We start from the raw sequence: 26,040 nt of genomic DNA, 5'->3' as shown, positions 1-26,040 counted from the left end.
CACGCAGCTACCCTTAGAATTCTGTAAACTGCGCACGCAAAGTCCATCATATGCAACTGCAAAGGGATGTGTATGTGGCGGGACAGGGGCGTCCCTGAAACATGCACTGGTTGTAGAATGCTAGCGCTAGCACTTAACGCCTGCCATTCAGTTAGCATAAGTGCTTGCACATAAAGTTAGTCGTGTAAATCCGGACTGACACTACTAATTCTACAACAGCAATTGCTCTTATAGAATCCACGCTCAGCATCCCAGGTGAGCTATAGAGAATTACCCCCATGTCGCTGAATTCTATATAGCATGACTTTAAGTTGTGTGTGCAAATCCAGTCGTATTCTGGATTTGCGCACGCAAGTTAACGAGCCAATCAGCACCAATAATTACCAATTAAGCAATTATTGACTAATTAGAATTTACGTGCACAGCTGTCAAGCATATTCTATAACGTGATGCGTGTAAATTCTAAGTTGCGTAGTTGAAAAGGGGGTGTGGAATGGGCGAATTATGCACATTTCTAAAATCTATGCACATTGTTACAGAATACACCTTGTCAGCGCATAATTTAGGTGTCTGCATTTATACCAAGTTTTACTTAGCGTAGCTGCCCACAACTAAATTTATATTGTATAAACCGCATGGAAATTCAGCCTAGACGTATTTCATTTTGGCACTGATTTTTTAGGTGTGATATATAGAACTCAGTCCATATGGTCTAAACAGGGCCACCAAGAGACTAGGCCGTGCCTGGGGCAAGGCCGCCCTGCCCCCACCCCCCGCCGCTGCCGCCCCCCGTCGCTCCCCCCGCTGCTGCAGTCCGCGGTCTCACCTGCCTGCCTCCACGGCTCTGGGCCCCCTGCTTTCAAGGCGGCAGTCGCAGATCGCCTCTCTTCTGGCCTTCCCTTCCTGTGTCCCGCCCTCGTCTGATGTAACTTCTGGTTTCCGCGAGGGTGGGACACAGGGAGGGAAGGCCCGAAGGAAGGCGATCTGTGACTGCCGCTTCAAATGCAGGGGGCCTGGAGCCGAGGAGGCAGGCAGGTGAGACAGGGAACTGCAGCGCCAGGGAATTTTGTCCCCCTGCTCCCCCTCTCGGCGGCCCTGGGTCTAAAAAGCTGCTGCGCAGCCTGGTTTCAGGGTAAGAGATGACAGTCATTCCTGGTTTTGTGCCTCCCCTCTGTCCCTGCCCCCTCTTTCCTTCAGCTGCCAGAGGAAAAAGCAGGAAAAGCCTGTTCCTGGGAAGTGGCTCCCTTCTGCAGCTCCAGGCTCATGTAACGTTTGTTTCCAATACTTTCATATGCTGCAGCCTGCCTGTGTATAAATAAACCCTATACATATGCCATGCACGTGCAGCATAGCTGATCGATTTCCAGCGAGTCATAGTTTACCAAACAACGAAGCCAATCACGTCAATCGCTTTTAATTTATTAAGATCTATTCTGCTTCCAGAGAAATGTTGTTTCCTTCGCTGGCTCCTGAACTGCACCATGTTTATTAAGGAACCTGGTGGCATCCCAAAATTAAATTGTGAATGTGGGGAAAGGCTTCTTATTAAATTGGCTCTCCCACCATCCTAAAATACACAGGCTCAATATACAAAGCGATTTAACTGGCTCCTGGACAGGTAACCGGTTATTTTCACCAGCATTTAATCACTTAGTGCCACTGAAAACAACCGATTAGCGCCGAAGTGAGAAATAGCTATTTGGGGGAGTTCTGGGGGGTACAGTTGGCACTTGGCCGGTTAAGTGCTGATATTCAGCTCTTAACCAGCCAGGTTAATCCCATAAAAAAGATAAGAGTTTTATGTGACCTGTCTTCATACTGAATATTGCACTTAACCAGCTCCAGAAACCCAGAAATTCAATGTCCAGACTTGGCCTGACATTGAGGGGCCCTTTTACTAATCCACATAGGCGCCTACGCATATCCAATGCACATCAGTTTGGAACCACTGAGTGGCCCAGGCGGTAGTTCCATTTTTTTTTGCGCGCGTCCGATACACACGTCAAAAATATTTTTTGTTGTCTAACGCATGGTTCTAACCAGGCAGTAAGGTCTCGGATCCAAAATGGATGCACACCAATTTTTATTTTGCTGCATGTCCATTTTTGCCCCCCCCCCCCCCCCCCCCGGCCTTTTTTTTACAGGCATGCTGAAAAATGGATCTGCACGTTTCTAAAACACGTGCCTGCACTAACACAGGCCATTTTTCAGTGCACCTTAGTAAAAGGACTCCTGAATTTCCAAGTTTAAAGCCGGCGGTGGTCAGCAAAATGCTGATCGCCACCAGCTGGATATCAGGCCCTATGTATTGTGTCTTAGCGCTACGGCAGCAATTTCACAACTGGGCATCCTGATATCACACAATGAGAGCCTATTCCAGGTCGAGCATGGCACCTGTAAAAACTTAGGGGCCCTTTCAATCCGGAACGATCACCCGGCAGTAGTTCCCACCTCCAGTGCTTGCTGTTTCCAGCGCTAGAAAAATATTTGCAATTTTGTAGTGCCGACGTTTACCCGGCAGTAATTGGGCAGCACTGCACACTGCCCAGTTACCACCAGGTTACGGAATACGCCCAACAGCCATTTTCTGCAACTATATTTAGAATTTATGCGCATCACAAATACGCTTAGACATTTGTGTGCGTAATTGTGCATGCAAAAGTGTCAATAATTGCTTCTTAAGTTCCAATTATCAACGCTGATTGGCTTGTTAAGCTAATTGAGTGTGCATGCAACTCAAGTCGTAATACCTAAAATCCGGGGGTTCGTCTGCGCTAACACAAACGTGCTAGCCCCCTCCAAAAAATATTTCTTAAAAATAGGTGCTATGCCAGTTAGTGCTTGCAAATAGGCAAAGTACCGCAAAACATTTTAATGCGTTCTGTGGTATCCTGTCTTTCCCTAGAGTTTAACATCCTTTAATATGTTTTAATCAATAAATACTGCTAAAAAACTAAAACTTACCCAGTTCTTCCTCACCCCTCCCTTGCCTGCCTTGGATTCTCCACGCTGTTTTTGTGCCTTTTTCCGCCTCAGCTAAACAAATGTATGTTTTTCATTTCACAGGAAAAGGTAGCAGTACCTGTGCCACCAAGTCACGAATAAACAATTATTTGTTCTCTCAAGGAGCGCCAATTAGTTAATGAACCCCCTAAATTTACATTTTCTAAACACCTTAGAAGCCCTAATTATTATAATCTGCGTTCCTTTCTGAATCATTCCAAAGGGTCTATAGTTATGCTGCCCGTAGCATACTGAGCTGTGAATTTCAGCCTATTGTCCAGTGACTTCATCAGAACAAAAGTGTTGCCGTACTGGGACTGAACGTCCATCAAGCCCAGCATCCTGTTTCCAACAGTGGCCAATCCAGATCACAAGTACCTGGCAAGATCCCAGACCAGTAAAACAGATTTTATGCTGCTTATCCCAGAAATCAGCAGTGGATTTTCCCCAAGTCCATCTTAATAATGGCTTATGGACATTTAGGAAAGTATCCAAACCTTTTTTAAACCCTGCTAAGCTAATTGCTTTTACCACATTCTCTGGCAACAAATTCTAGAGTTTATTTGCACATTGAGTGAAGAAATATTTTCTCCGGTTTGTTTAAATTTACTATTTAACAGCTTCATTTCATGCCCCTTTTCCTGTGATGAGATCCTTTTCTTGGGTGGTGACTTCTAATGTGGAACCCAACATTGTATATTTATGATTAGGATGGGGGTTTTTTCTGTCCCTCACATTCTATAAACTTGTGTGCCCAAATTTACACTTTGGGAGAAACTCTACACATGGCGCTCAAAATTCAGCGCTGGAGAAAATCGGCACTGAGCGTGATTTTATAAAAGGAACGCGCCAATTCCAGCACCAATTCCAGACTTAACGCCTGCTGAAACCTGGTGTAAAAGCTGGCACCTAAGTTTGGCACGCTGAGGCCGTCTTCTTTAAGAATGACCACGCCCCCTTTTGAGTTGCACGGTAGTAGAGTTAGGCATCAGAATAACGCACAGCCAGATAAGCAAGCAAATTCAAATGAGTGCCAATTAACATTAATTGATCGATAGTAACCAATAAATTGACATTTCTAATGGGAGCCAATTAACAATAATAGATAGTACCCAATAAATTGACATTTCTCAGTGCCAATTAACATCAATAATGGATCATTAGCTTAGCACCCAATAAATTGACATTAATTGGCTCAGCAATTAATTTGTGTGTGCATCTCAGGAATGCACACAAATTTTGTCATGCAAATCTAGGCGCCATATATAGAACCTAGGGATAAGCACGTAAATTCAAGCTCAGAAGTTATAGAATAAGATTAGTTACACAAGTCCAAAGAGACATGGACTGGGGACGGGCATGGGCCGGTCCTGGACTTGAGCTTATAGGCACATCCCTGCATGTATTCTATAACTGCCTAAGGGTCCTTTTACAAAGCTGCGCTAGCAATTCTGGCAAGCAAATGCGACGAAGCCCATAGGAATTGAGTGGGCTTTGTGGCATTTGCCACAGAGTGGCACTTTGTAAAAGGAGACCTAAGTTAGGCACAACCACTTAACCAGCCTTCAAATCTGCTCGTGATTTCACAACTAAATAATTTTGTGTCGTCCGCAAATTTGGTTACCTCCCCACACCCACTGCTCCCATTTCCATTTCATTTATAAATATGATAGAAAGCACCAGTCCTAGCACAGATCTCTGCTATTTACCTTTCCCCATTGATGAAATGGACTATTTAGACCTGCTCTGTGTTGTCTACCTTTTAACCAGTTCCCAATCCATAATACATCATTACCTCCTATCCCTTGACTCTTTAATTTTCTCAGACGTCTCTCACGAGGGACTTTGTCAAAAGCTTTTTGAAAATCTATATAGACAATATTGACCAGTTCAGCCCTGTCCACATATTTATTAACGCCATCAAAATAATTAAAGAAATTGCTAAGGCAAAACTTCCCTTTGCAAAGCCCATCTTGGCTCTGCCTCATTAAGCCATATCTATCTGTGTGTTCAATGATTAATTATTCAGAATAGCTTCCACCGTTCTGCCTGGCACTGACATCACGCTCACTGGGCTGTTTTCTAGATCACCCCAGGATCTTTTTTCAAAAACTGGCATTAGATTGGTCACCTTCCAATTATGGGGATCCAGTGCAAGTGCGTCTTTTGGCCATGCACTGGGCCTTTTTTTAAGGGGCCGGAAAATGGACGTGCGCTAAAATTGAAACCAGCGCTCGTCCATTTTTGGCCTGAGACCTTACCGCCACCCACTGACCTAACGAGGCTCACGCACTACATGCGCGGTGACTGGCCAGCACGTGCCGATTGCCGATTAACGTAGGAAATGCTGCGTGCAGTAGGAAATTAAGAAATAATTTGTCCCGGGGTTATGGGCACGTGCCAAATCCGAAATGACCTCCAGGGGGCACACTAGCCAGACGGTAGTCTTGTTTTGGCGTACGATGCACTCGCATAGAGACTACCGCGCCATTGTAAAAGGACTCCACCGTGATGTAGCTCCTACAATTCAAGCTGCAGAACAAATTCTGGCCACCTGAGTCACTCAATGCCTTTTCCAGGTACACTCTTCCCCTTCACAACTGATCTCTGCATTATATGTCTACCTCTAATGAAATACTTCTGTTTCTGTGCTTGCTTACCTTTCCTGTCCCAATATTGTAGTTCTTTCTTTGCTTTGTGTTTTGTTTTTATTTTTGTAAACCGCTTTGCTCTGTCTGGCAGTTAAAGGCATATCAAGTCTCAAATAAATAAATAAATGTTAAAATAAAATATTTGCTTCACTAATCAAGTTCAGATTCAACAAAAATGTCTTTATTACAATAAAGTAGCTTGGGGACTTTAAAACTCGTTAATTCTTTGGCAAGGGATCGTTCTTGCCAACCGCTGTTCCCCCGACAGGTGAGGTGTGAAACTCCGCTGAGTTGGTGAAGCAGAGCTGACCCAGCTCTGTGTTGCTGCTACCCAGTTCATCGAGGGAGCGGGCGTACAGGAGGTCGGGAGCGCTCTGCAGCCGTAGGATGGACAGGTACACCAGCGTTCCCTGCGGAGGAGAAAAATGAGAAATGGACAGAAGGTCGAGAGACAATAAGACGAAGAGGAAAACACTCGGATGTGGCCTACAGCGGTGTTCCCTACCCAACCGAGACCCTGCTTTCTACATAAGTATTGCCACACTGGGACAGACCAAAGGCCCATCAAGCCCAGCATCCTATTTTTTTTTGTTACATTTGTACCCCATGCTTTCCCACTCATAGCAGGTTCAATGCAGCTTACATATTATATACAGGTACTTATTTGTACCTGGGGCAATGGAGGGTTAAGTGACTTGCCCAGAGTCACAAGGAGCTGCCTGTGCCTGCAGTGTGAATTGAACCCAGTTCCCCAGGACCAAAGTCCACCACGCTAACCACTAGGCCACTCTTCCACTCCAACACTGGCCAATCCAGGTCACAAATACCTGGCAAGATCCCGAAAAAGTTCAATACATTTTATGTTGCTTATCCCAAAAATAGCAGTGGATTTTCCCCAAGTCAATTTAATAATGATCTATGGACTTTTCCTTTAGGAAGCTGTCCACACCTTTTTTAAACCCTGCTAAGCTAACCACCTTTAACACATTCTCTGTCAATGAATTCCAGAGTTTAATTACACGTTGAGTGAAGAAAAATTGACTTCGATTCGTAAATTTACTATTTTGTAGCTTCATCGCTTGCCCCCTAGTCCTAGTATTTTTGGAAAGAGTAAACAAACAATTCACGTCTACCCGTTCCACTCCACTCATTATTTTATAGACCTCTATCGTATCTCCCCTCAGCCGTCTTTTCTCCAAGCTGTAGAGCCCTAGATGCTTCAGCCTGCCCTCATAGGGAAGTCGTCCCTTCCCCTTTATCATTTTTTGTCGCCAGAGGTGTGTTTGTTTGGGAAGATCCCTTCTATAAATATCCTTGAGACCCCGGAGCTATTCAGATGAAATCGTTTCCAGGTCTTCCATAAGGCCTTTGCTGTCAAAATGGATGAATTCATGTTTTCAGAGAAACCCAAGCTAGCAGGCAGGTTCTCAGATGGTTTTTGGTGGCTGTGCCAAGTAATGAGAATAAAGTGCTGGGCTTGAAATCAAAGCAGTCTGCTGCCAGTGTGTGTGAGAAATCTGCATGAAGCGCCTTCAAAACAGGGACAACACAAGATCATGTACATGAAAAGCAAGGAACGATCTATTTTATTTGGACCAGTACAAATTACTTATGAGACATGCATTTATCTGATTTTCTTAACCACCTGCCCGTGTCGCCAGGTAACAAATAATGGGTAACATATAAAATGAAACAAGAAAAAAAATCCAGCCAGCAATAAAATCTGCATCAGAGACATATAAAACATAAAAAGAAAAAAACACTGTCTGCTGATTGGCAGATTGTCTGCTAGGCTAAGCAGCAGAGCATCACCTGTTTTGTGTCCTTCTGTGTGCCTGTCAGAGAAAAGGCTTCTTTATAGCATCCCTAAAAAATCAGTTTAGGATGTACAAACTGTGGTGATTAAGGGGACTCTTCGGGGTTCGGAAAGATTTGCTAAGAAATTGCTAGCCAGGGCTGCTGTGTCTCCACGCAGCTCTTGCTTCAAGCTGCTCCTGCTGTGCTCCTGCAGTTCCCTCTCAAGTCTCTCCAGCTCCCCCAACTGAGGCTCTGCTCCTGCAGCCTCTTCTCCATCCTTTTCCAACAGTAGCCACTCTGAATTGCTGCAGTCTCCTCTTCAGCCTCTCAGCTGTCACTGATCACTCTATGCAGCTTCTGCAGTCACTCTACTCTATAGTCTCTCTGTGCTGCTGCCAGAGGGAGAGACCAAATGACTGGTGGGACAGGGCGGAATTCTTCTGCCCACCCATCTTGGGCCCAGGCCCACCCAAAATTAGGTGTCTGGCTACGTCCCTGCCTCAAGCAATGGGCAGACCAAAAGCTACTGCCTGCCACAGTTGCAGGTCTGAGGTCTGTTACGGTATCTTCATTCTGCCATATCAGTTCTTGACTTGCTGACTTCAGTATGGATGCAATTTAGGACCATCAACGGGGTCCATTCCTCCTCTACCCCTGCAGAAAATATTCACCCACTCTTATAACCAAGCTAATCCCAGCAGTAAGTTCTCCATGTGATAACTGCCACATCTCTTTGTGGGCATTCTCTGGTGTGATGTTATTTCTGTCACTGTAAGGAAGTCGCTGTGGTGTGACTCTACGGATGAAGTCTCGTGTTCCCTATTTGCTGCTTCCTTCTTCGCTATCCATGACTCTCCAGAAATCTGGCACTATTACTCCAGCAGCAAGATCCAGGGTCATTCCAAGTTCTATGGAATCAGACAATGAATCATGTACATCATTCCAGTTGACGTTTGATCCTTGATTTTCATCACACTTGCGTAAGCTGAAGAGACTGACCTGTGTCTCATCTACGTTTGGTCAAAGTTGATTAACAAATTTAGTAATCAGTCAACCTGCCAGGTCAGAAGAGACACTGGACTGATTCAATCATATCAACTATGAACTGAGTAACAACCAGAAGATAGAGCAGATTGGAGAAAGTCTTATGGTCATCAGGAATTGTCTTTGACTTGATAGCACTTGATCATCATCATCCACCTGGTTAGTACAACTGTCAAAGTGTTCTTCATCTGGGTGACATCTGCCTGTGTGTTATTGCTAGGTCATCTGCATAAAAAATATTTGTGATTCATTGGTCGGCACTTGGAGTGACATTAACAAGGGGCTGTGCCAGAAGACTTCCATGTTGTAAGCTATTCTGTTGTAACTGACAGTGGCTGAATTGTCCACTAGCTTCAACCTAGAAATGGTACTTTCTGTTAAGTACTCGGATCATTTGGAGTTGCTGGTAGTCCTTCATGTCCTAAGTATTCAGAGAAGCATTCGATGATTGACTGTCATATTTGACTGAGAGGTTGACAAAAACAATAGTAATGATTTAGCATTTAGTAAATCCTTCCTCGATGGTCTAGGACTTTGATGTCTCTTCAGTTTCTTTTCCCTCTGTCCCCCTTGATTTGGCTGTTCTCTTTCTGTACTGCGTAAGTCATGTTGGACTCCTGTGTCTCAGGCTGCTCTTGCTAAGCTGCTGCAGTCTCCTCTCCAGCCTCTCCCAGATCTGGCCTCTCTCTCTCTCTCTCTCTCTCTCTCTCTCGCTGCTGTCACTTCTTCAGCCTCTCCCAGCTCTGGTTTCTCTATGCTTCTGCAGTCACCTCTCCAGCCTCTCTCTATATTGCTGTTATAGCCAGGTCTCCAGCCTCTCCCGCTGTGCTGCTGCTGTCACCTTTTCAGTCTCTCCTGGCTCCTCTCTCTGTGCTGCTGATCTCTTTATCCTTCTGCAGTCACCTTTCCAGCCTGTCCTGACCCCTCTCTGTGCTGCTGCAGTCTCCTCTTCAGTCTAATCTCCTTATTCTGCTGCAGTCACCTCTCCAGCCTATCCTGACCTCTCTGTATTGCTGCTGTCACTTCTTCAGCCTCTCCCAGCCCTGGCCACTCTCTTTGTGCTGCTGCAGTCATCTTCCCCTGATTCTGGCTGCTCTCTCCTCTGTACTGTTGCAGTTTCTTCTTCAGTTTCCCCCCAACACAGGCCACTCTCTGCTGCAGTCACTTCTCCAGCATCCTCTGTCTATGACTGCTGTGACCCTGCCAACCTCCTCTGGCTCTGGCCACTTTCGATTTTGCTAGTGCAGCTGCATTCATTTTTTCAGTCTTCTGTCAAGCTGCAGTAAGATGTCACAGTCAGCGGGGAAACCTTGATGTGAAACCATGACACTGGGCGTTCTCGGTGCTTATTCATCTCAGTTACAGTATTAATAAATCCATGTAATATAGTGGAGTTCTCTCCCTCCCACTCCATGTTAGTGGAAGTGTCAATTAATCACATACTCCAAGGACAGATCAATCAGTGACCTAATTGGCGGAAGATTGCACCACTCACGGCTCAGCACAGACCTTTGTGCAGGTCTAATGGGGAGTTATCATCACTGGGGTCAGCACAGATCAGATCGAGAGTTACTTAAAGGCGAGGGAGCTCATTACCCAGCCTCTCCTGCATGAAAAGTGTCAGCAGGAAAAAAGACATCATGCTGCTTTTATGAGTTCTGTGACTGCACTGAACTCTGCTTTCTTGCAGCCCAGTAAAGCATAGTATGTATACAAAACCCATCTCAGGTCCCATTAGAGCCACCCTGGGAAACACAGTTACATATCTCAGTACATAGGCATGAGCCTGGATTTTGGCATTCTCTGCAGACAAGCAGGGAAATTCAGCCATGTTATTTATTTATTAGGATTTATTTACCACCATTTTGAAGAAATTCACCTAAAGTGGTATATAGCAACTTCCCCCCCCCCCCCCCCCCCCCCCCCATTTACAAAGCCACACGGCAATAGTACCGACACAGCCCATTCCACACCGACAGCCATTACCGTGGTTTTGTAACAGGGGCATATGGGGCCCTTTTACAAATGTGCGCTGAAAAATGGCCTGCGGTAGTGTAGATGTGTGTTTTGGGCGCACGCAGAATCATTTTTCAGCGCAGCTATAAAAAATGCCTTTTTTAAATTTTTTGCCAGAAATGGACGTGTAGCAAAATGAAAACCGCCACACATCCGTTTTGGGTCTGAGACCTTACCGCCAGCCATTGACCTTGCGGTAAAGTCTCATGCAGTAACCGGGCAGTAATGGTCTATGCACGTAAAATGCCGATTACTGTCCAATTACTGCCCATGTGCCAGAAAATAAAAATATTTTCCGGTGTGCGTAGCGGACGCACATAGAAAATGAAATTACCATAAGGGCCACATGGAAACTCAAAACTGATGCATGTTGGGTGTGGGTAGGCGCCTACGTGGTTTAGTAACACCAACCATGAAGCCAATGTACCAGAGCCCTCCTCTAGCTAATTTCAAATTTTACTCGTTGCAGGCATGCGCCGGCATTCCCGCGCCGAGAGGATCGGTTTACCTCATCCACGGTTCCACAACAATCACAGCTCTCCCTTCTCCTGTCAGTGGATCCTCATAAAACGCTACAAAAAACAATACCAGAAATGGCAACATCAGCCTGACCTGTTCCGAAGCACTCTCCTTCACTGCCAACCGGTCTATGCGGAAGCTGCTCTTTAATCAACCTCTGGAGCACTCTTATAACCACCAGCCTAAACAAGCACCTTCTCAGCCGTTTAAAAAAAGGTTTGGATAGATTCCTGGAAGAAAAGTCCATAGTCTGTTATTGAGATGGATGTGGGGGAAGCCACTGCTTGCCCCAGGATAAGTAGCACAGCATGGAATGGTACTGCTACTAATTGGGTTTCTGACAAGTACTTGTGACCTGGATTGGTTGCTGTTGGAAGCAGGATACTGGGCTTGATGGTCTGACCCAGTATGGCTATTCTTATGTTCTTAACCCTCCCCCCCCAGCCCTGGCACCAGGAAAGGTGTGAAAATCTTTCACCTCTACCCATCCTCCCTCCTGGCGAGGGCCCCGACAGCCCAACCCAGCACAGGGCATGATGGCAGGCCTGACCATTGCTTCTCCCTGCCTCCTCCCATGCCAGGGAGCACTTCTATGCTCACTGAATAGCTCACTGCAAAAGCAGGTTCTGTCCTCCAAAACTGCTCAACTGAAGTCAAGGAAAACTGCCTCAACCCACAAGGCCACCTCCTCCTCCATGGCAGCCCATGGATCCTACTAATTGTAGCAAACAGCGGCGGCTTCAACTCCTCTATTTCAAAGACTGCAACAACAGGCAGTACAGCTACAGCAGACCAAGATCCCAGAGAAGGAACCCTTCTTACTACAGATGTCCATGAGAGAAGGTATGTCCTACCTCACATCCATCTCCTCCTTCATGCAGTCTGCACTGCCAGATCCTGGCTCTATCTTTCCGCAACTGCTTCAGAAATTTGAACTGATACCCCCAGCTTCCTCCAGTCTTCTAGGCTGCTCTCAGTTCAAAACCCCACCATTGCCACAGAACCCACTCAACGCAGGTGAGGATGGCAACTGGTCCTTAACCTCATCCCACTAATCTGAATTTGTCCCCAAGGTGCAGGAGCCCATGGATTGGGGAGCTGACAAGAAGGATGCTGCCTCTCTCCCACCCCAAGAACCTCAGCACCAAGATCTGCCGGAGAATTACTCCTATTCCTATTTCCTCCAGAAGATGTAAAAGGCTCTACAGCTCTCCTATACAGAGACACCTGTGGACAGGCAAAGCCTCCATCCTGTAATCCTGCACAGCCACTAAGGAGTTCCTTGCACTCCCTGTCCAACAACACCTACATGATCTGCAGCTCATCAGAAGCTGCAACCTCCCAATGTTTCAAGCTCAAATACAGAATGCATTCTGCCCCCGGTCACCATATTCAGCTACCACATCAATCTGTTGTACCGGAAGCTGCCTTCAAAAAAGCTAAATCCACCAAGTCTCAACTGAACTACCCTCTGTAGACTTCTCAACTCAGTTGGCAGAAGGGCTGACCAGAGCTCCATTCAAAATCCTTGCACATCAACTGCAAATCCTTCATTACCAGCATTCACTCTTCCAGTTAGACGAGGTCTCTTCAGAGAGGAACCAAAAAGCTAACCCACTTCAAGAGACCATATACCACCTCTTTCACTCCACCTATGACACCTACACTTCTGCCTCCAGGTCTGGCAGATGATCCTTGTATGGAAGACAGTCTCTTTGGGGCAAGGTTAAAGATGCCATCTCACAAGGACAACTGTTGAACAATCTGTAAACTTTCTTCCCAGCCACTGGACCAGCCATCTCAATATTGAAGGCCCACTCAGGCCACTTACAAGAGGTCATTCTTCCAACAATTAAACCCCCGAAGATGTTTCCAACCCTATGCTCGAACACCACCTCAGTGCCAACCACAGCAAACCTATACACAGAAACCACACTCACGTGAATAGAAGCAATTCTCACCCTCAGGCCTAGTCTCTACAAAGTCAAGCTTTTGACATCATACCTGTAAGGGGGAGGGGGTGCCTCCTTCAAGGCCTGGGAAGCCTAGTAGATCCTGTCCATTGTGTCCCAGGGGTACAAGCTGAATATTTCTCACTAACCATCAAAACATCCTCCGCAAGGCCCTTTGAACTTTCCATACCACCACACAGCCATCTTATAGACAGAGCTCAACACATTCCTCCAAACCAGGGTGGTCAAGGAATTCCCTCAAGATCAGCACAATCCCCAAGAAATTCAGAGGCCATTGCCTTATCATCAACCTAGGAGAGCTCAATCATTTCATCAGGAAAGAAAAGTTCAGAAAGAACTCCATTACACAATTCTTCTGCTCATTCCCCAAGTCACTTTGTTGACCTCTTTGGATTTGAGGCATGCGTAGGCCTACATTCCCATTCACCCTCATATTGGCAATTTCTTTGATTCACCTTCCAGCAGTGCCATTTGCGATAAAGAGTTCTACTGTGCAGACTCTCATTTGTTCACAGAGTGCCTTGCAGTAGTGGCAGTGCACTTGTGAAAAAAAGGGACATTTACCCTTACTCTGATGATTGGCTAATTGCAACATCATCCAAATCCCAAACTTTGCAAACCCTCTAAGACTCAACCATCCTTCTACAGTCGCTAGGTTTCCTCATCAACCATGCAAAGTTCCAGCTAATGCCACAACAATCCCTGCCCTTCATTGGAGCACGGCTCCACATTTCTCCCTTGAAACAGGGGATTGGCTTTATCAACCCTTGCACTGCAGCTTCACTGGGCCCAACAGGCTTCAGACAGAACCATCTCACAGCTCCTGGGTCGCATGGCAGCTATCGTCTACATAATTCTCCAGACCAGATTCCACATCCAGTGCTTGCAATGTCACCTCAAGGGCATTGGAATCACAGCATTCAGCCACTGATGATCAAAATCCATCTTCCACTAACCATCAAACAGACCCTCCTCTGGTGGTGGTGTCAGGATTACATCCTCTCATCAAAGCACAAATTCACCATGCCACCTCTTCAACTACATCTCACTACTAACGCTTTCTCCTCAGGTTGGGTGGATTACCTCTTTGACTTCATGAAGTAACTTACCCACCTTACACACAGTAAAGAGAAAAAAAGGTTTTATACTGTTTATCCCAGGAATAAGCAGTGGATTTTCCCAAGTCCATCTTAATAATGGCTTCAGGACTTTCCTTTTAGGAACCTGTCCAAACCTTTTTTTAAACCCTGCTAAGCTAACTGCTTTTACCACATTCTCTGTAAACATCCTCCAGCGTTTAATTACACTGTGAATGAAGAAATATTTTGTCCAGTTTGTTTTAAATGTATTACTTAGCAGCTTCATTGCGAGCCCCCTGTGACATTTCCTCTGACATTTCAAACAAATGCATGTCCCTTGCATAGTCAAAGCCCTTGACTGCCACCCACGGTACACTGTGAGATATGCAATACTCTTCTACCCCTTTGACATCATCTCTACAGCTGCACTGCTCCTTAGGGTGTGAGAGCGGAACAGTGCACGACCTTGTTTCGGGAATGCAGGTGCTATAGACGAAGAGGAGTTCTTACATAACACTGCACAGTATAGTAGTTTCGGTCACATTTTGATAGGTTTTCATTTGTTTGGTTTGTTCATGCCAAGTAAAAAGAAAACAGAAAGAAGGCTGAAAAGAAGAAAAGTTGAAGAAACACAGAGGGAGACGGCAGAGAAAAAAAAGAGCATTCAATTCTAGTTTTAAAATGCCGCTGGGGTAAGTATTTCACCTTTTTCATATTTTTTTCCTATTAAAGCACAAAGATCTGGAGAATGGCATGGCGGGGAGATGGGAATGCATTGTTCAATGTGACATTTCAAACAGGCAGATAAATCAGCCCAAAGTACATAATGCTATGTTTTCCTACTTCCAGCTTTCTCCTGCCACAGGTGAAGGCAAGTTGCTTCAGTTATGTATGAAAAGAAGGCGGGGAAATGAAGGGAAAGGTGAAAAATCATCACAGCAGCTCACAAGGGAAGTTGCTGTTCTGGGATAAGCAGCAGAATCAATCCCTCCTTCTGCAACCCACCTTCTGTTTCTCCCCATCTCTTTAGGGTTTTTTCCTCCCTCAGTCTTTTCTTTATTGATCTTTCTTTTTTTCTTATTTTTCTTTGCTTTGTTTTCTTTCTCTGTTGCCATATTTTTTTACTCCTTGTTCTATTTCTTTTTTTCTTTATCCTTTTTTTTCTTTAGGTTTGTTTGTTTTTTTGTAATTTTTCAAACTTAATATTCTTCTTACCGAAACAGCCCAAAGCATTAAAATCATAACCGTATACATTACACATTTTGTTCTTTCTCCGTCTCTTTTCTCTTTTTTTGTCTCTCTTCTCTTTCTCTCTTTTGTCTCTTATTTCTTTCTGTTCTGTTTCTTTTTATATTGTCTTTTTTCTCTTTTTGCACTCTTTCTCCCTTTTCTCTCTTCTTTCTCTTTCTTTTCATCCTATCTTTTTATCTTTGTGCTCTTTCTTATCTTTTGTTCTTTCTTGTCTCTTTTCTTTCTCTCGTTTCTTTTTTCTTATGTTTCTTTTCATCATATCTTTTTATGTCTGTGATCTTTCTTCTTATCTTTTTTTTCTCATCTCTCTCCTTTCTCCCTTTTGTCTCTTTTTTCTTTCTGATCTGTTTCTTTTCATCGTATCTTTTTATGTCTTTGTGCTCTTTCTTCTTATCTTTTTTCAGGTTCAGGTTTATTACATTTGATTAACCGCCCAAGGAAATGAATTTTCGGGCGGAGTACATATAAACAATAAAAAAAATACATAATAACAGAAAAAAATCAAATTTCATAATAGGACAGAAAAGAAAAAAAAATTGTTGTCTGCTACCATGGCTCCACGTCCCCCAATTGCTAACCCAGCTTAACTTGCAATAGAATAGATCATGGATCAGCAGAAAAAGCTTCATGAAAAAAATGAGTCTTCAGTAACTTCTCAAAAGCAGGGTAAGGACGCTTCGAAATGCAAAAATAATGGAAGCAAGTTCCAAAGCTCTTATAGGTTGTCGGAGGCTTGGTGGAGGGAAGACACCACAGCAAATGCTGTTGAGCTGAATGAAGCAAACGTGATGGAACAATAAGGAACTAAATATTTAGCAAGAAATTCTGGGAGACCCACATGAAGGACCTTATGCACCAAAAGCAGAGTTTAATATAAAACCCGGAAATTAACCGGCAACCGATGCTCCTCCTGTAAAAGCGGTATCATGTGATCAAATAATTTTTTTCTTTCCCAATAGCAGTTTCACAGCAGTTTTTCTGTATCAGCTGTAAACACTTCAATTCTCTCTGACCAATTCCCTGAAACAAAGAATTACAGTAGTCCACATGCATTAAAACCAAAGCATGCAAAATAATCCAAAGTGCTCCTTTTTCCTTTCTTTTGTTTCTCTCTTCTTTCTTTCTGTTGTTTTCTTGCTCCTTTATTTCCCCATTACTTAACCTTTTTGTTCTTTTCTTTCTCCTTGCTTTTTCTGTTTTGTTCTAGTTTCTCTTCTTTCTCTTTTCTCTTCTATCTTTCCTGTTCCCTCTTTCATTCCCATCATTTTCTTATCCTCGTTCTTTTCCTTTTTCTCTTCGTTCCCTTTCTTCCTGTCTCTTGTCCCTCTATCCGCATCTCTCTGATCACGTTGTTTTTTAAAAATTTCTTCCCTTCCCTTTTTAAGAAAATTACGATCTCTGCTCCCCCCCCCCCCCCCCCCCCAGTCTCTGGGATGGGAAAAGAGGTGAAGCTGCCTCTTACCATGCACACCACAAGCAAATTTCTCTAAACTTTTTGGCACATGGCAGATCCTCTTACTGGGATAACAAAAATCCAGAAATACTCAAGTTACCCAGCAAGGGATGGAGAAGAAGGAGAAGGTGATGCTGATCCGTGCAGCACTGTTCCCCAAGACATAACGCCGGCTGTCAGACAGCGTCCACTGGTGAGCCAGGAAGCAGAATCCGATAAACCACAGGAAGGTCCAGAGGACTGTGAGAGGAGACAAAGACAATTCCAAAGTGGAATTAATGGCTTAGAAAGCAATGTAACCACCCACCCCCACCCCCCACCCCAATAAAAAATACAACCCTTGTAATTATAGCTCTTTTCTGATTTTCACATTCATTTACATCTGGTCTAAACAAGCAGAAACCTACATGGATTAATTTTACTTCCCAGCAGTGGCGTACCAAGGGGGGGGCGGTCTGCCCGGGTGCACGCCGCTGGGGGGGGTGCCACGCGCCTGTCGGCTCTTCGTTTTCATGCTCCCTCTGCCCCAGAACAGGTTACTTCCTGTTCCGGGGCAGAGGGAGCATGGAAACGAAGAGCCGACAGGCGCGTGGCACCCTCCCCCCCAGTGGCGTGCACCAGGGGGGGGTTCTTTCGCCGGGGGGTCGCGCTACACCCGGGGGGTTATTTCGCCAGGGGGGGGGCGCTGCACCTGGGGGGGGGGGCGGGGTGCATCGGCGATCTACCCCGGGTGTCAGCGCCCCTAGGAACGCCACTGCTTCCCAGTTTTTGTGTGGGCTTGTTTCTGGTTTTGACTGGGGTCAATATGCAAAGTGATTTAACCAAGCAGGAGAGGCTACTCCTCGGACCTAGCTGTTGATACAGCGCCATTGAATATCGGCATTAACCACGAACCTTGAAGCTGGCAATTTTGTGGGCAGTCCAGGAGCAGAGTTGGCTCTTGTGCGGGTTACGTGCCGATATTCAAGCACTAAACTGCCTAAGTTACCGGACACATCGGGCCACATAAAACACAAGCCTATCTTTGTCTGCATTAAGTTAGCAGTCAGGTTTTCAGGATACCCACAATGAATATTCATGAAATAGATTTGCATGCAGTGGAGACATAGACTAGTGAAAGGGATTTATATGAAAGGGATTTATATATAATAGAGGCAGTGTATGCAAATCAAGTTCAAACATAGTAACATAGTAGATGACAGCAGAAAAAGACCTGCACGGTCCATCCAGTCTACCCAACAAGATAAACTCATATGTGTATACCTTACCTTGATTTGTACCCATCTTTTTCAGGGCACAGACTGTATAAGTCTGCCCAGCACTATCCCTCCTCCCAACCACCAGCCCCGCCTCCCACCACCGGCTCTGGCACAGACTGTATAAGTCTGCCCAGCACTATTCCCCGCCTCCCAACCACCAGTCCCGCCTCCCACCACTGGCTCTGGCACAGATCGTATAAGTCTGCCCACCACTATCCTTGCCTCCCAACCACCAACCCCTCTTCCCCCCACCGGCTCCGCCACCCAATTCGGCTAAGCTCCTGAGGATCCATTCCTTCTGCAGCACAGGATTCCTTTATGTATATCCCACGCATGTTTGAATTCCACCACCTCCCGCGGGAGGGCATTCCAAGCATCCACCACTCTCTCTGTGAAAAAATGCTTCCTGACATCTTTTTTGAGTCTGCCCCCCTTCAATCTCATTTCATGTCCTCTCGTTCTACCACCTTCCCATCTCTGGAAAAGATTTGTTTGCGGATTAATACCTTTCAAATATTTGAACGTCTGTATCATATCACCCCTGTTTCTCCTTTCCTCCAGAGTATACATGTTTAGTTCAGCAAGTCTCTCCTCATACGTCTTGTAACACAAATCCCATACCATTCTCGTAGCTTTTCTTTGCACCGCTTCAATTTTTTTTACATCCTTAGCAAGGTACGGCCTCCATAACTGAACACAATACTCCAGGTGGGGCCTCACCAACGACTTATACAGGGGCATCAACACCTCCTGCTGGTCACTCCCCTCTCTATACAGCCTAGCAACCTTCTACACTCAACAGAAACAGCACTCTCTAAAGTCTGTAATGACCTGTTCCTTGCCAAATCCAGAGGCCACTACTCCATCCTCATCCTCCTCGATCTATCCGCCGCTTTTGACACTGTCAATCATGATTTACTTCTTGCCACACTGTCCTCATTTGGGTTCCAGGGCTCTGTCCTCTCCTGGTTCTCCTCCTATCTCTCCCACCGCACCTTCAGAGTTCACTCTCATGGATCCTCCTCCACCCCCATCCCGCTATCTGTTGGTGTTCCCCAGGGATCTGTCTTTGGACCCCTTCTCTTCTCAATCTACACCTCTTCCCTGGGCTCCCTGATCTCATCTCATGGTTTCCAGTATCATCTCTATGCTGATGACACCCAGCTGTATCTGTCCACACCAGACATCACCGCGGAGACCCAGGCAAAGGTATCAGCCTGCTTAACCGACATTGCTGCCTGGATGTCCAACCGCCACCTGAAACTGAACATGTCCAAGACCGAGCTCATCGTCTTTCCACCAAAACCCACTTCTCCTCTTCCTCCACTTTCTATCTAAGTTGATAACACCCTCATCCTCCCCGTCTCATCTGCCCGCAACCTCGGAGTCATCTTTGACTCCTCCCTCTCCTTCTCTGCGCATATCCAGCAGATAGCCAAGACCTGTCGCTTCTTCCTCTTTAACATCAGCAAAATTCGCCCTTTCCTCTCTGAACACACCACCCGTACTCTCGTCCACGCTCTCATTACCTCTCGCCTTGACTACTGCAACTTACTCCTCACTGGCCTCCCACTTAGCCACCTATCCCCCCTTCAATCTGTTCAGAACTCTGCTGCACGTCTTATATTCCGCCAGAACCGATATACTCATATCACCCCTCTCCTCAGGTCACTTCACTGGCTTCCAATCAGATACCGCATTCAGTTCAAGCTTCTCCTTCTTACCTACAAATGCACTCAGTCTGCTGCCCCTCACTACCTCTCTACCCTCATCTCCCCTTACGTTCCCGCCCGAAACCTCTGTTCACAGGACAAATCCCTCCTCTCATTACCCTTCTCCACCACCGCCAACTCCAGGCTCCGCTCATTCTGCCTCGCCTCACCCTATGCTTGGAACAGCCTTCCCGAGCCCTTACGCCAAGCCCCCTCCCTGCCCATCTTCAAGTCTTTGCTTAAAGCCCACCTCTTCAATGCTGCGTTCGGCACCTAACTCTTACCTTTCAGGAAATCCAGACTGCCCCAATTTGACTGCCCCTATCAGACTGACTGTTCACGTGTCCTTTAGATTGTAAGCTCTTTGAGCAGGGACTGTCCTTCTATGTTAAATTGTACAGCGCTGCGTAACCCTAGTAGCGCTTTAGAAATGTTAAGTAGTAGTAGTAGTAGTACTTATGGCCACTGCCTTGTCACACTGTTTCGTCGCCTTCAGATCCTCGGATACTATCACCCCAAGATCCCTCTCCCCCTCAGTACATATCAGACTCTCACCGCCTAACACATAAGTCTCTTGTGGGTTTCTATTCCCTAAGTGCATCACTTTGCATTTCTTCGCATTGAATTTTAATTGCCAAACCTTAGACCATTCTTCTAACTTCTGCAGATCCTTTTTCATTCATGCATATTCATTTTGGATATCCTGAAAACCTGACCCGCAAGGGGTACTCCAGGACTGGACTTGGGAAACACTGGGATAGACCACAGTTCTGTACTTTTTATATCCACCAGATGAGCACAAATCTACAAGTTCTGGATTGGTCCATTGAGGACGCTAAGGACAACCATCGTATTATTTTAAACATTTTTGCACTAGGGTCAAAAGTTTTGATACATCTGTTTTTGTAAGACCAGACATGAGAGTGCACTACTGGAGACAATCTGTGCTTACTGGAGACAACCAGGTCCATGATGATGACGGCCTTGTAGATGCTGGCCTTGGTGATGTGGTTCTCGGCTACGTCAAGACCCAGGAAGATCACACAAACCAGGAATCCCAGCAGCCCCACGCCAATGCCATAGCCACAGGCCACAGGGTTGCTGTTCAGAACACAGTGTAGCTCAGATGACCAGAGAGTGTTCTGGTAGCCCTCTGTCACCAAGGTCCCAGAGACCACCAGAGCAAAGATCTGAGTAGGCACAGGAACACAGCAAAAAGAGAAAACAAGAGAGAAAGGGTTTATTGTCATTTTAACCTATATAGTCAATGTGATCCACTTTCGGATGATAGAAGAAGTGATACATCAAACTGAAGTGATAAAATTAAATCGAGGGCCTTTCTGCTGTAAGAATATAAGAGTAGCCCTACTGGGCCAGACCAAGGCTCTGTCTTGCCCAGTATCCTGCTTCCAACTGTGGCCAGCCCAGGTCTCTCTGTGCGTACACAGAGATCCTGGACACATTAACAAGGGTTGGGATATGTATTCCAGTGTTGGGGACTAGATTCCATCATGGATGCTGTTGTAACTCTCCCCATAAAATAAACCAATTATTCCATGGAAGACATTTCCACTTTTTTTTATGTAAGCGTCTTGCTTTGGATGGCTGTGTTACAAACAAACATGCACGGTTTTAGTACCTTTCCAAAAGGTGAAAAGCACCAGTCTTTTCAATGGGGCTGCCTGTCCATCTATCAAAGCAGTGAAACATAAGTTTAATTGATTCATATCATTACTGGTAATTCTTGGGGGCTTTTCAGTCACATGCCCTTTCTCCTATATCTTTGGGCCTTCAAGGAACTTCAGGACAGCTGTCCTTGTGGTTAAGGGATACAGATGGGATTCCAATATAAATGAACCCTTTTAATAACTGCAACAAAATAATTTTAAAATATATATTTGCGTTATCTGTAAATGGAAAATAAAGGGGTCTCAATAAAGGGGAGAGGAAGGAAGCTGCTCTTTAGCTCCATGTGGCACTCAAACTGGTGGGTGCAGAATGCCAGGGTCTCGGGCCTCTTGCTTTGGATGGCTGTGTTACAAACAAACATGCACGGTTTTAGTACCTTTCCAAAAAGGTGAAAAGCACCAGTCTTTTCAATGGGGCTGCCTGTCCATCTATCAAAGCAGTGAAACATAAGTTTAATTGATTCATATCATTACTGGTAATTCTTGGGGGCTTTTCAGTCACATGCCCTTTCTCCTATATCTTTGGGCCTTCAAGGAACTTCAGGACAGCTGTCCTTGTGGTTAAGGGATACAGATGGGATTCCAATATAAATGAACCCTTTTAATAACTGCAACAAAATAATTTTAAAATATATATTTGCGTTATCTGTAAATGGAAAATAAAGGGGTCTCAATAAAGGGGAGAGGAAGGAAGCTGCTCTTTAGCTCCATGTGGCACTCAAACTGGTGGGTGCAGAATGCCAGGGTCTCGGGCCTCTTGTGCCCTCTTTAGCTCCTCACCCAAGCAATAGTCCTCGTGAGAGTGAGCGGCTTTATTACAAAGAGAAAGACTTTGTTCTTCATCAGCCATTGCAGAGGGGAGAGGAAAGTCATCATTTCTCACTGCCTGTTATCCTCACCCACAGTCTGTCCAAAGAAGAGAGAAAAAAAATATTTAATGTCAAATTTCATTCATGCATTTTGTTACTTCAGTGCAGTCTGAAAAGCCGCCAGTGTCGCTATGCTCATATTAGCCCTCTCAAGTCACTTCACTGGCTTCCTATCCGTTTCCGCATACAGTTCAAACTCCTCGGGAACTCCATTCACTGGGTAAATCTCTCTTATCTGGACCCTTCTCCTCCACTGCTAACTCCAGACTCCGTTCCTTTTATCTTGCTGCACCATATGCCTGGAATAGACTTCCTGAGCCGGTAGGTCAAGCTCCATCTGTGGCCGTCTTCAAATCTAAGCTAAAAGCCCACCTTTTTGATGCTGCTTTTAACTCCTAACCCTTATTCACTTGTTCAGAACCCTTATTTTATCATCCTCAATTTAATATTCCCTTATCTCGTTTGCCTGGTTTGTCTGTCCTAATTAGATTATAAGCTCTGTCGAGCAGGGACTGTCTCTTCATGTTCAAGTGTACAGCGCTGTGTACGTCTAGTAGCGCTATAGAAATGATAAGTAATAGTAGTAGTAGTGGCCCCGGAGGACTGTGCTCCTCTATATGGTATAGTGATGTCCCTCCAATATAGGGAACTGCAATGACATCAGTGCAAACCTGCAGTGATGTCACTGTTAGAATGTGATTCCATATATATGGAGGTGTAAGTATGTCACTGCAAGAACACCCTCCCATATGTGGAGGTGCCACGATGTCACAGCTAGAATCTGGGTTCCCCCTATTACATCACCACATGTAGAGGCTACTTGTTATACCGACCACGCAGTTGAAAATCTATGGAGGCGGAATGGGGGGTAGGGTTACAGAGAAAGCAAGAACATGAATTAGCATGTTAGCTGCTCCCATCCAAGCACGGTGGCATAACACTTTGCACGTGCTAATTTGCACATTAAACCGATTCTATATAGTGCAACTTGAGTTGCGCATGTTGATTTGCTTGTGCAACTCAATTGGTTAACAAGCCAATCAGCACCAATAATTGGATGTTTAAAAGGAATTATCGGCACTAATCGGCATTTATTAGAATTTATGCGCATTTCTCCCTAAATCCACGTAAATTCTACCGTCTGGATCTCAAAAGGGGGCCTGGAAATGGGAGGAGCATGAGCGGGTCATGGGTGTTCCTAAAATTTACATGCAGTATTATAGAATAACCCGTTACACGTCTGAAGTCAGGTGTGGGTATTTACACCAGGTCTTCACTGATGTAAATGGTTGCACCTAAATTTTAGTTGCGTGGATGGTGTTACGCATATTAGAGGTTAGCACAACCCAAAACTAATGCGTAGAGACTTTTAAAGAATTTGGGGGTTAGCGTGGGCACATCTCAAAACTAACACATAGCGACTTTTATAAAATTCAAGGGTTAGTGTGAATGCATAGCGACTTTTATAGAAGTCAGGGGATAACGTGCATACATCCCAAAACTAACACATAGCAACGCTTATAGAATTCGGGGATTAGCACATCCCAAAACTAACGCATAGTGATTTGTATAGAATTCAGGGAGTTAGCTTGGGCACATCCCAAAACTAACATTTAGCGACTTTAATAATACTGGGGGTTAGTGTGGACACATCCCAAAACTAACGAGTACCGATTTTTATAAAATTCAGGGGTTAGTGTGGACACATCCCAAAACTAACGGGGTTAGTATGGGCACATCCTAAATCTAACATGTAGCAACTTTTATAAAATTCAGGGGTTAGTGTAGGCACATCCTAGAACTAACGTGTAGCGACCTTTATAGAATTCGGGGGTTAATGTGTGAACATCCCAAAACTAACAAGTAGCAACGTTTATAAAATTTGGGGGTTAGCGTGGGCACATCCCAGAATTAATGCGTAACGACTTTTATAGAATTCAGGAGATAACGTGCGTACATCCCAAAAGTAACACATAGCAACATTTATAGAATTCGGCAGTTAGCACATCCTAAAACTAACAAGTACCGATTTTTATAAAATTCAGGAGTTAGTGTGGACACATCCCAAAACTAACGGGGTTTGCATGGGTACATCCTAAATCTAACATGTAGCAACTTTTATAAAATTCAGGGGTTAGTGTAAGCACATCCTAGAACTAACGTGTAGCGACTTTTATAGAATTTGGGGGTTAATGTGCAAACATCCCAAAACTAGCAGGTAGCAACTATTATAGAATTCGGGGGTTAGCATGGGCATATCCCAAAATGAATACGTTGCGTCTTTCATAGAATTCGGGTGTTAGCGTGGGCACATCCGAAAACTAAAATGTAGCGACTTTTATAGAATTTGGTGGTTAGCATGGGCACATCCCAAAACTAATACATAGCGACTTTATAGAATTCAGGGGTTAGTGTGGACACATCCCAAAACTAACACATAGCAACTTTTATAGAATTGGGGGTTAGAACATCCCAAAACTAACGCGTAGCGACTTTTATAGAATTTGGGGGTTAGTGTGGACACATCCCAAAACTAACAAGTACCGATTTTTATAAAATTCAGGGGTTAGTGTAGGCACATCCTAGAACTAATGTGTAGCAACTTTATAGAATTTGGGGGTTAATGTGTGAACATCCTAAAACTAACAGGTAGCAACTTTTATAGAATTCAGGGCTTAGCATGGGCACATCCCAAAATGAATATGTTGCGTCTTTCATAGAATTCAGGGGATAGCGTGGGCACATCCGAAAACTAAAACGTAGTGACTTTTATAGAATTTAGGGGTTAGCATGGGCACATCTGAAAACTTAATGCGTAGTGACTTTTATAGAATTCAGGGTTAGTGTGGGAACATCCCAGAACTAATGTGTAGCGACTTTTATAGAATTCAAGGGTTAGCGAGCGCACACCCAAAAACTAACATGGACACAAATAGCATGTCCCATGTTAAGTTTTTTTTGCTGCGTTAGACATGTGTGAGTGCTGAACGCAGATCAATAAAAGGACACCTTAGAGCTCTTTAGTAAAAGACCTGCTTAATCTGTGTGGAACTTTCTAGATCAAGAAAATGTGTGCGTCCAAAGTAAAGGCACACAATTGTTCTACATTTATCACTCATGAATATGTAGGAAAATCAGAAAATTATCGGCGCATTATGTACACAGGGACAGGAATAGCTCCATAGAAAGAGTTGACTTCTGTATGTATCATTTATGACAATAAAACCCTGAATTATTTCGATATTTATGTTACAGAAACAAAAAGATATATGTAATACAGACCACTAAAAAAATAGATACAGATTTAATTATGGACATTTGTTAAGCTTGTTCTACATTATTACCTTATTTATATTCTTGGCATCATAATATGTAACTCAAGTGTGATTATGTCTATATTTATCATTCATGAATATTAAAAAAATCATTTCTTGATTCGCCATCAACAAGAATATTTATGTATTTCTGTGTTTATCATTCAGAACCAAAATAGCAAAATCCCTGAAATACTGGAGTATTTAGGATGCAGGGGTGCAAATATATTTTTAAAACATATTAGATAGTTGGCCACAGAGCTAAATAGATATTGAAGTGCACAGGAGACGATGTATACCAACTGTTGATAGAAAAATAAGACAGATGAATGAGGGACGAAGAAATGGATATAGAACTAGCAAAGGTAGACAGAGCGATGACAGAAGGAGATGGAAAGATAAACAAATATAT

At 44.6% G+C, this 26,040-nt stretch overlaps 3 protein-coding genes across 3 annotated transcripts in view; 2 read left to right on the top strand and 1 right to left on the bottom strand.

Moving 5' to 3' along the window:
* LOC115466521 (sulfotransferase family cytosolic 2B member 1-like) overlaps positions 1–26,040 on the top strand; it is a 1,032,539-nt gene that overhangs the window by 146,097 nt on the left and 860,402 nt on the right. The gene's annotated exons all lie outside the window — the stretch shown is intronic.
* SYNGR4 (synaptogyrin 4) overlaps positions 5,864–26,040 on the bottom strand; it is a 24,278-nt gene continuing 4,101 nt past the window's right edge. The window contains exons 2-5 of the mRNA XM_030197822.1: positions 22,226–22,351; positions 20,710–20,947; positions 16,887–17,026; positions 5,864–6,064 (exon numbers count right to left, since the gene is read on the bottom strand). Of these exons, the coding sequence (XP_030053682.1) occupies positions 5,873–6,064; positions 16,887–17,026; positions 20,710–20,947; positions 22,226–22,321 (666 nt within the window). The 5' untranslated portion in view covers positions 22,322–22,351 and the 3' untranslated portion in view covers positions 5,864–5,872. The remainder of the gene's footprint in view (positions 6,065–16,886; positions 17,027–20,709; positions 20,948–22,225; positions 22,352–26,040) is intronic.
* TMEM143 (transmembrane protein 143) overlaps positions 14,537–26,040 on the top strand; it is a 24,381-nt gene continuing 12,877 nt past the window's right edge. Inside the window, exon 1 of the mRNA XM_030197784.1 lies at positions 14,537–14,774. The gene's annotated coding sequence lies outside the window, so the exon portion shown is untranslated. The remainder of the gene's footprint in view (positions 14,775–26,040) is intronic.

This window comes from Microcaecilia unicolor, chromosome 3 (assembly GCF_901765095.1).
Source record: "Microcaecilia unicolor chromosome 3, aMicUni1.1, whole genome shotgun sequence".
NCBI lineage: Eukaryota > Metazoa > Chordata > Amphibia > Gymnophiona > Siphonopidae > Microcaecilia > Microcaecilia unicolor.
Note: the sequence above shows the minus strand (reverse complement) of the source record. Positions and strands in the feature narration are given on the sequence as shown.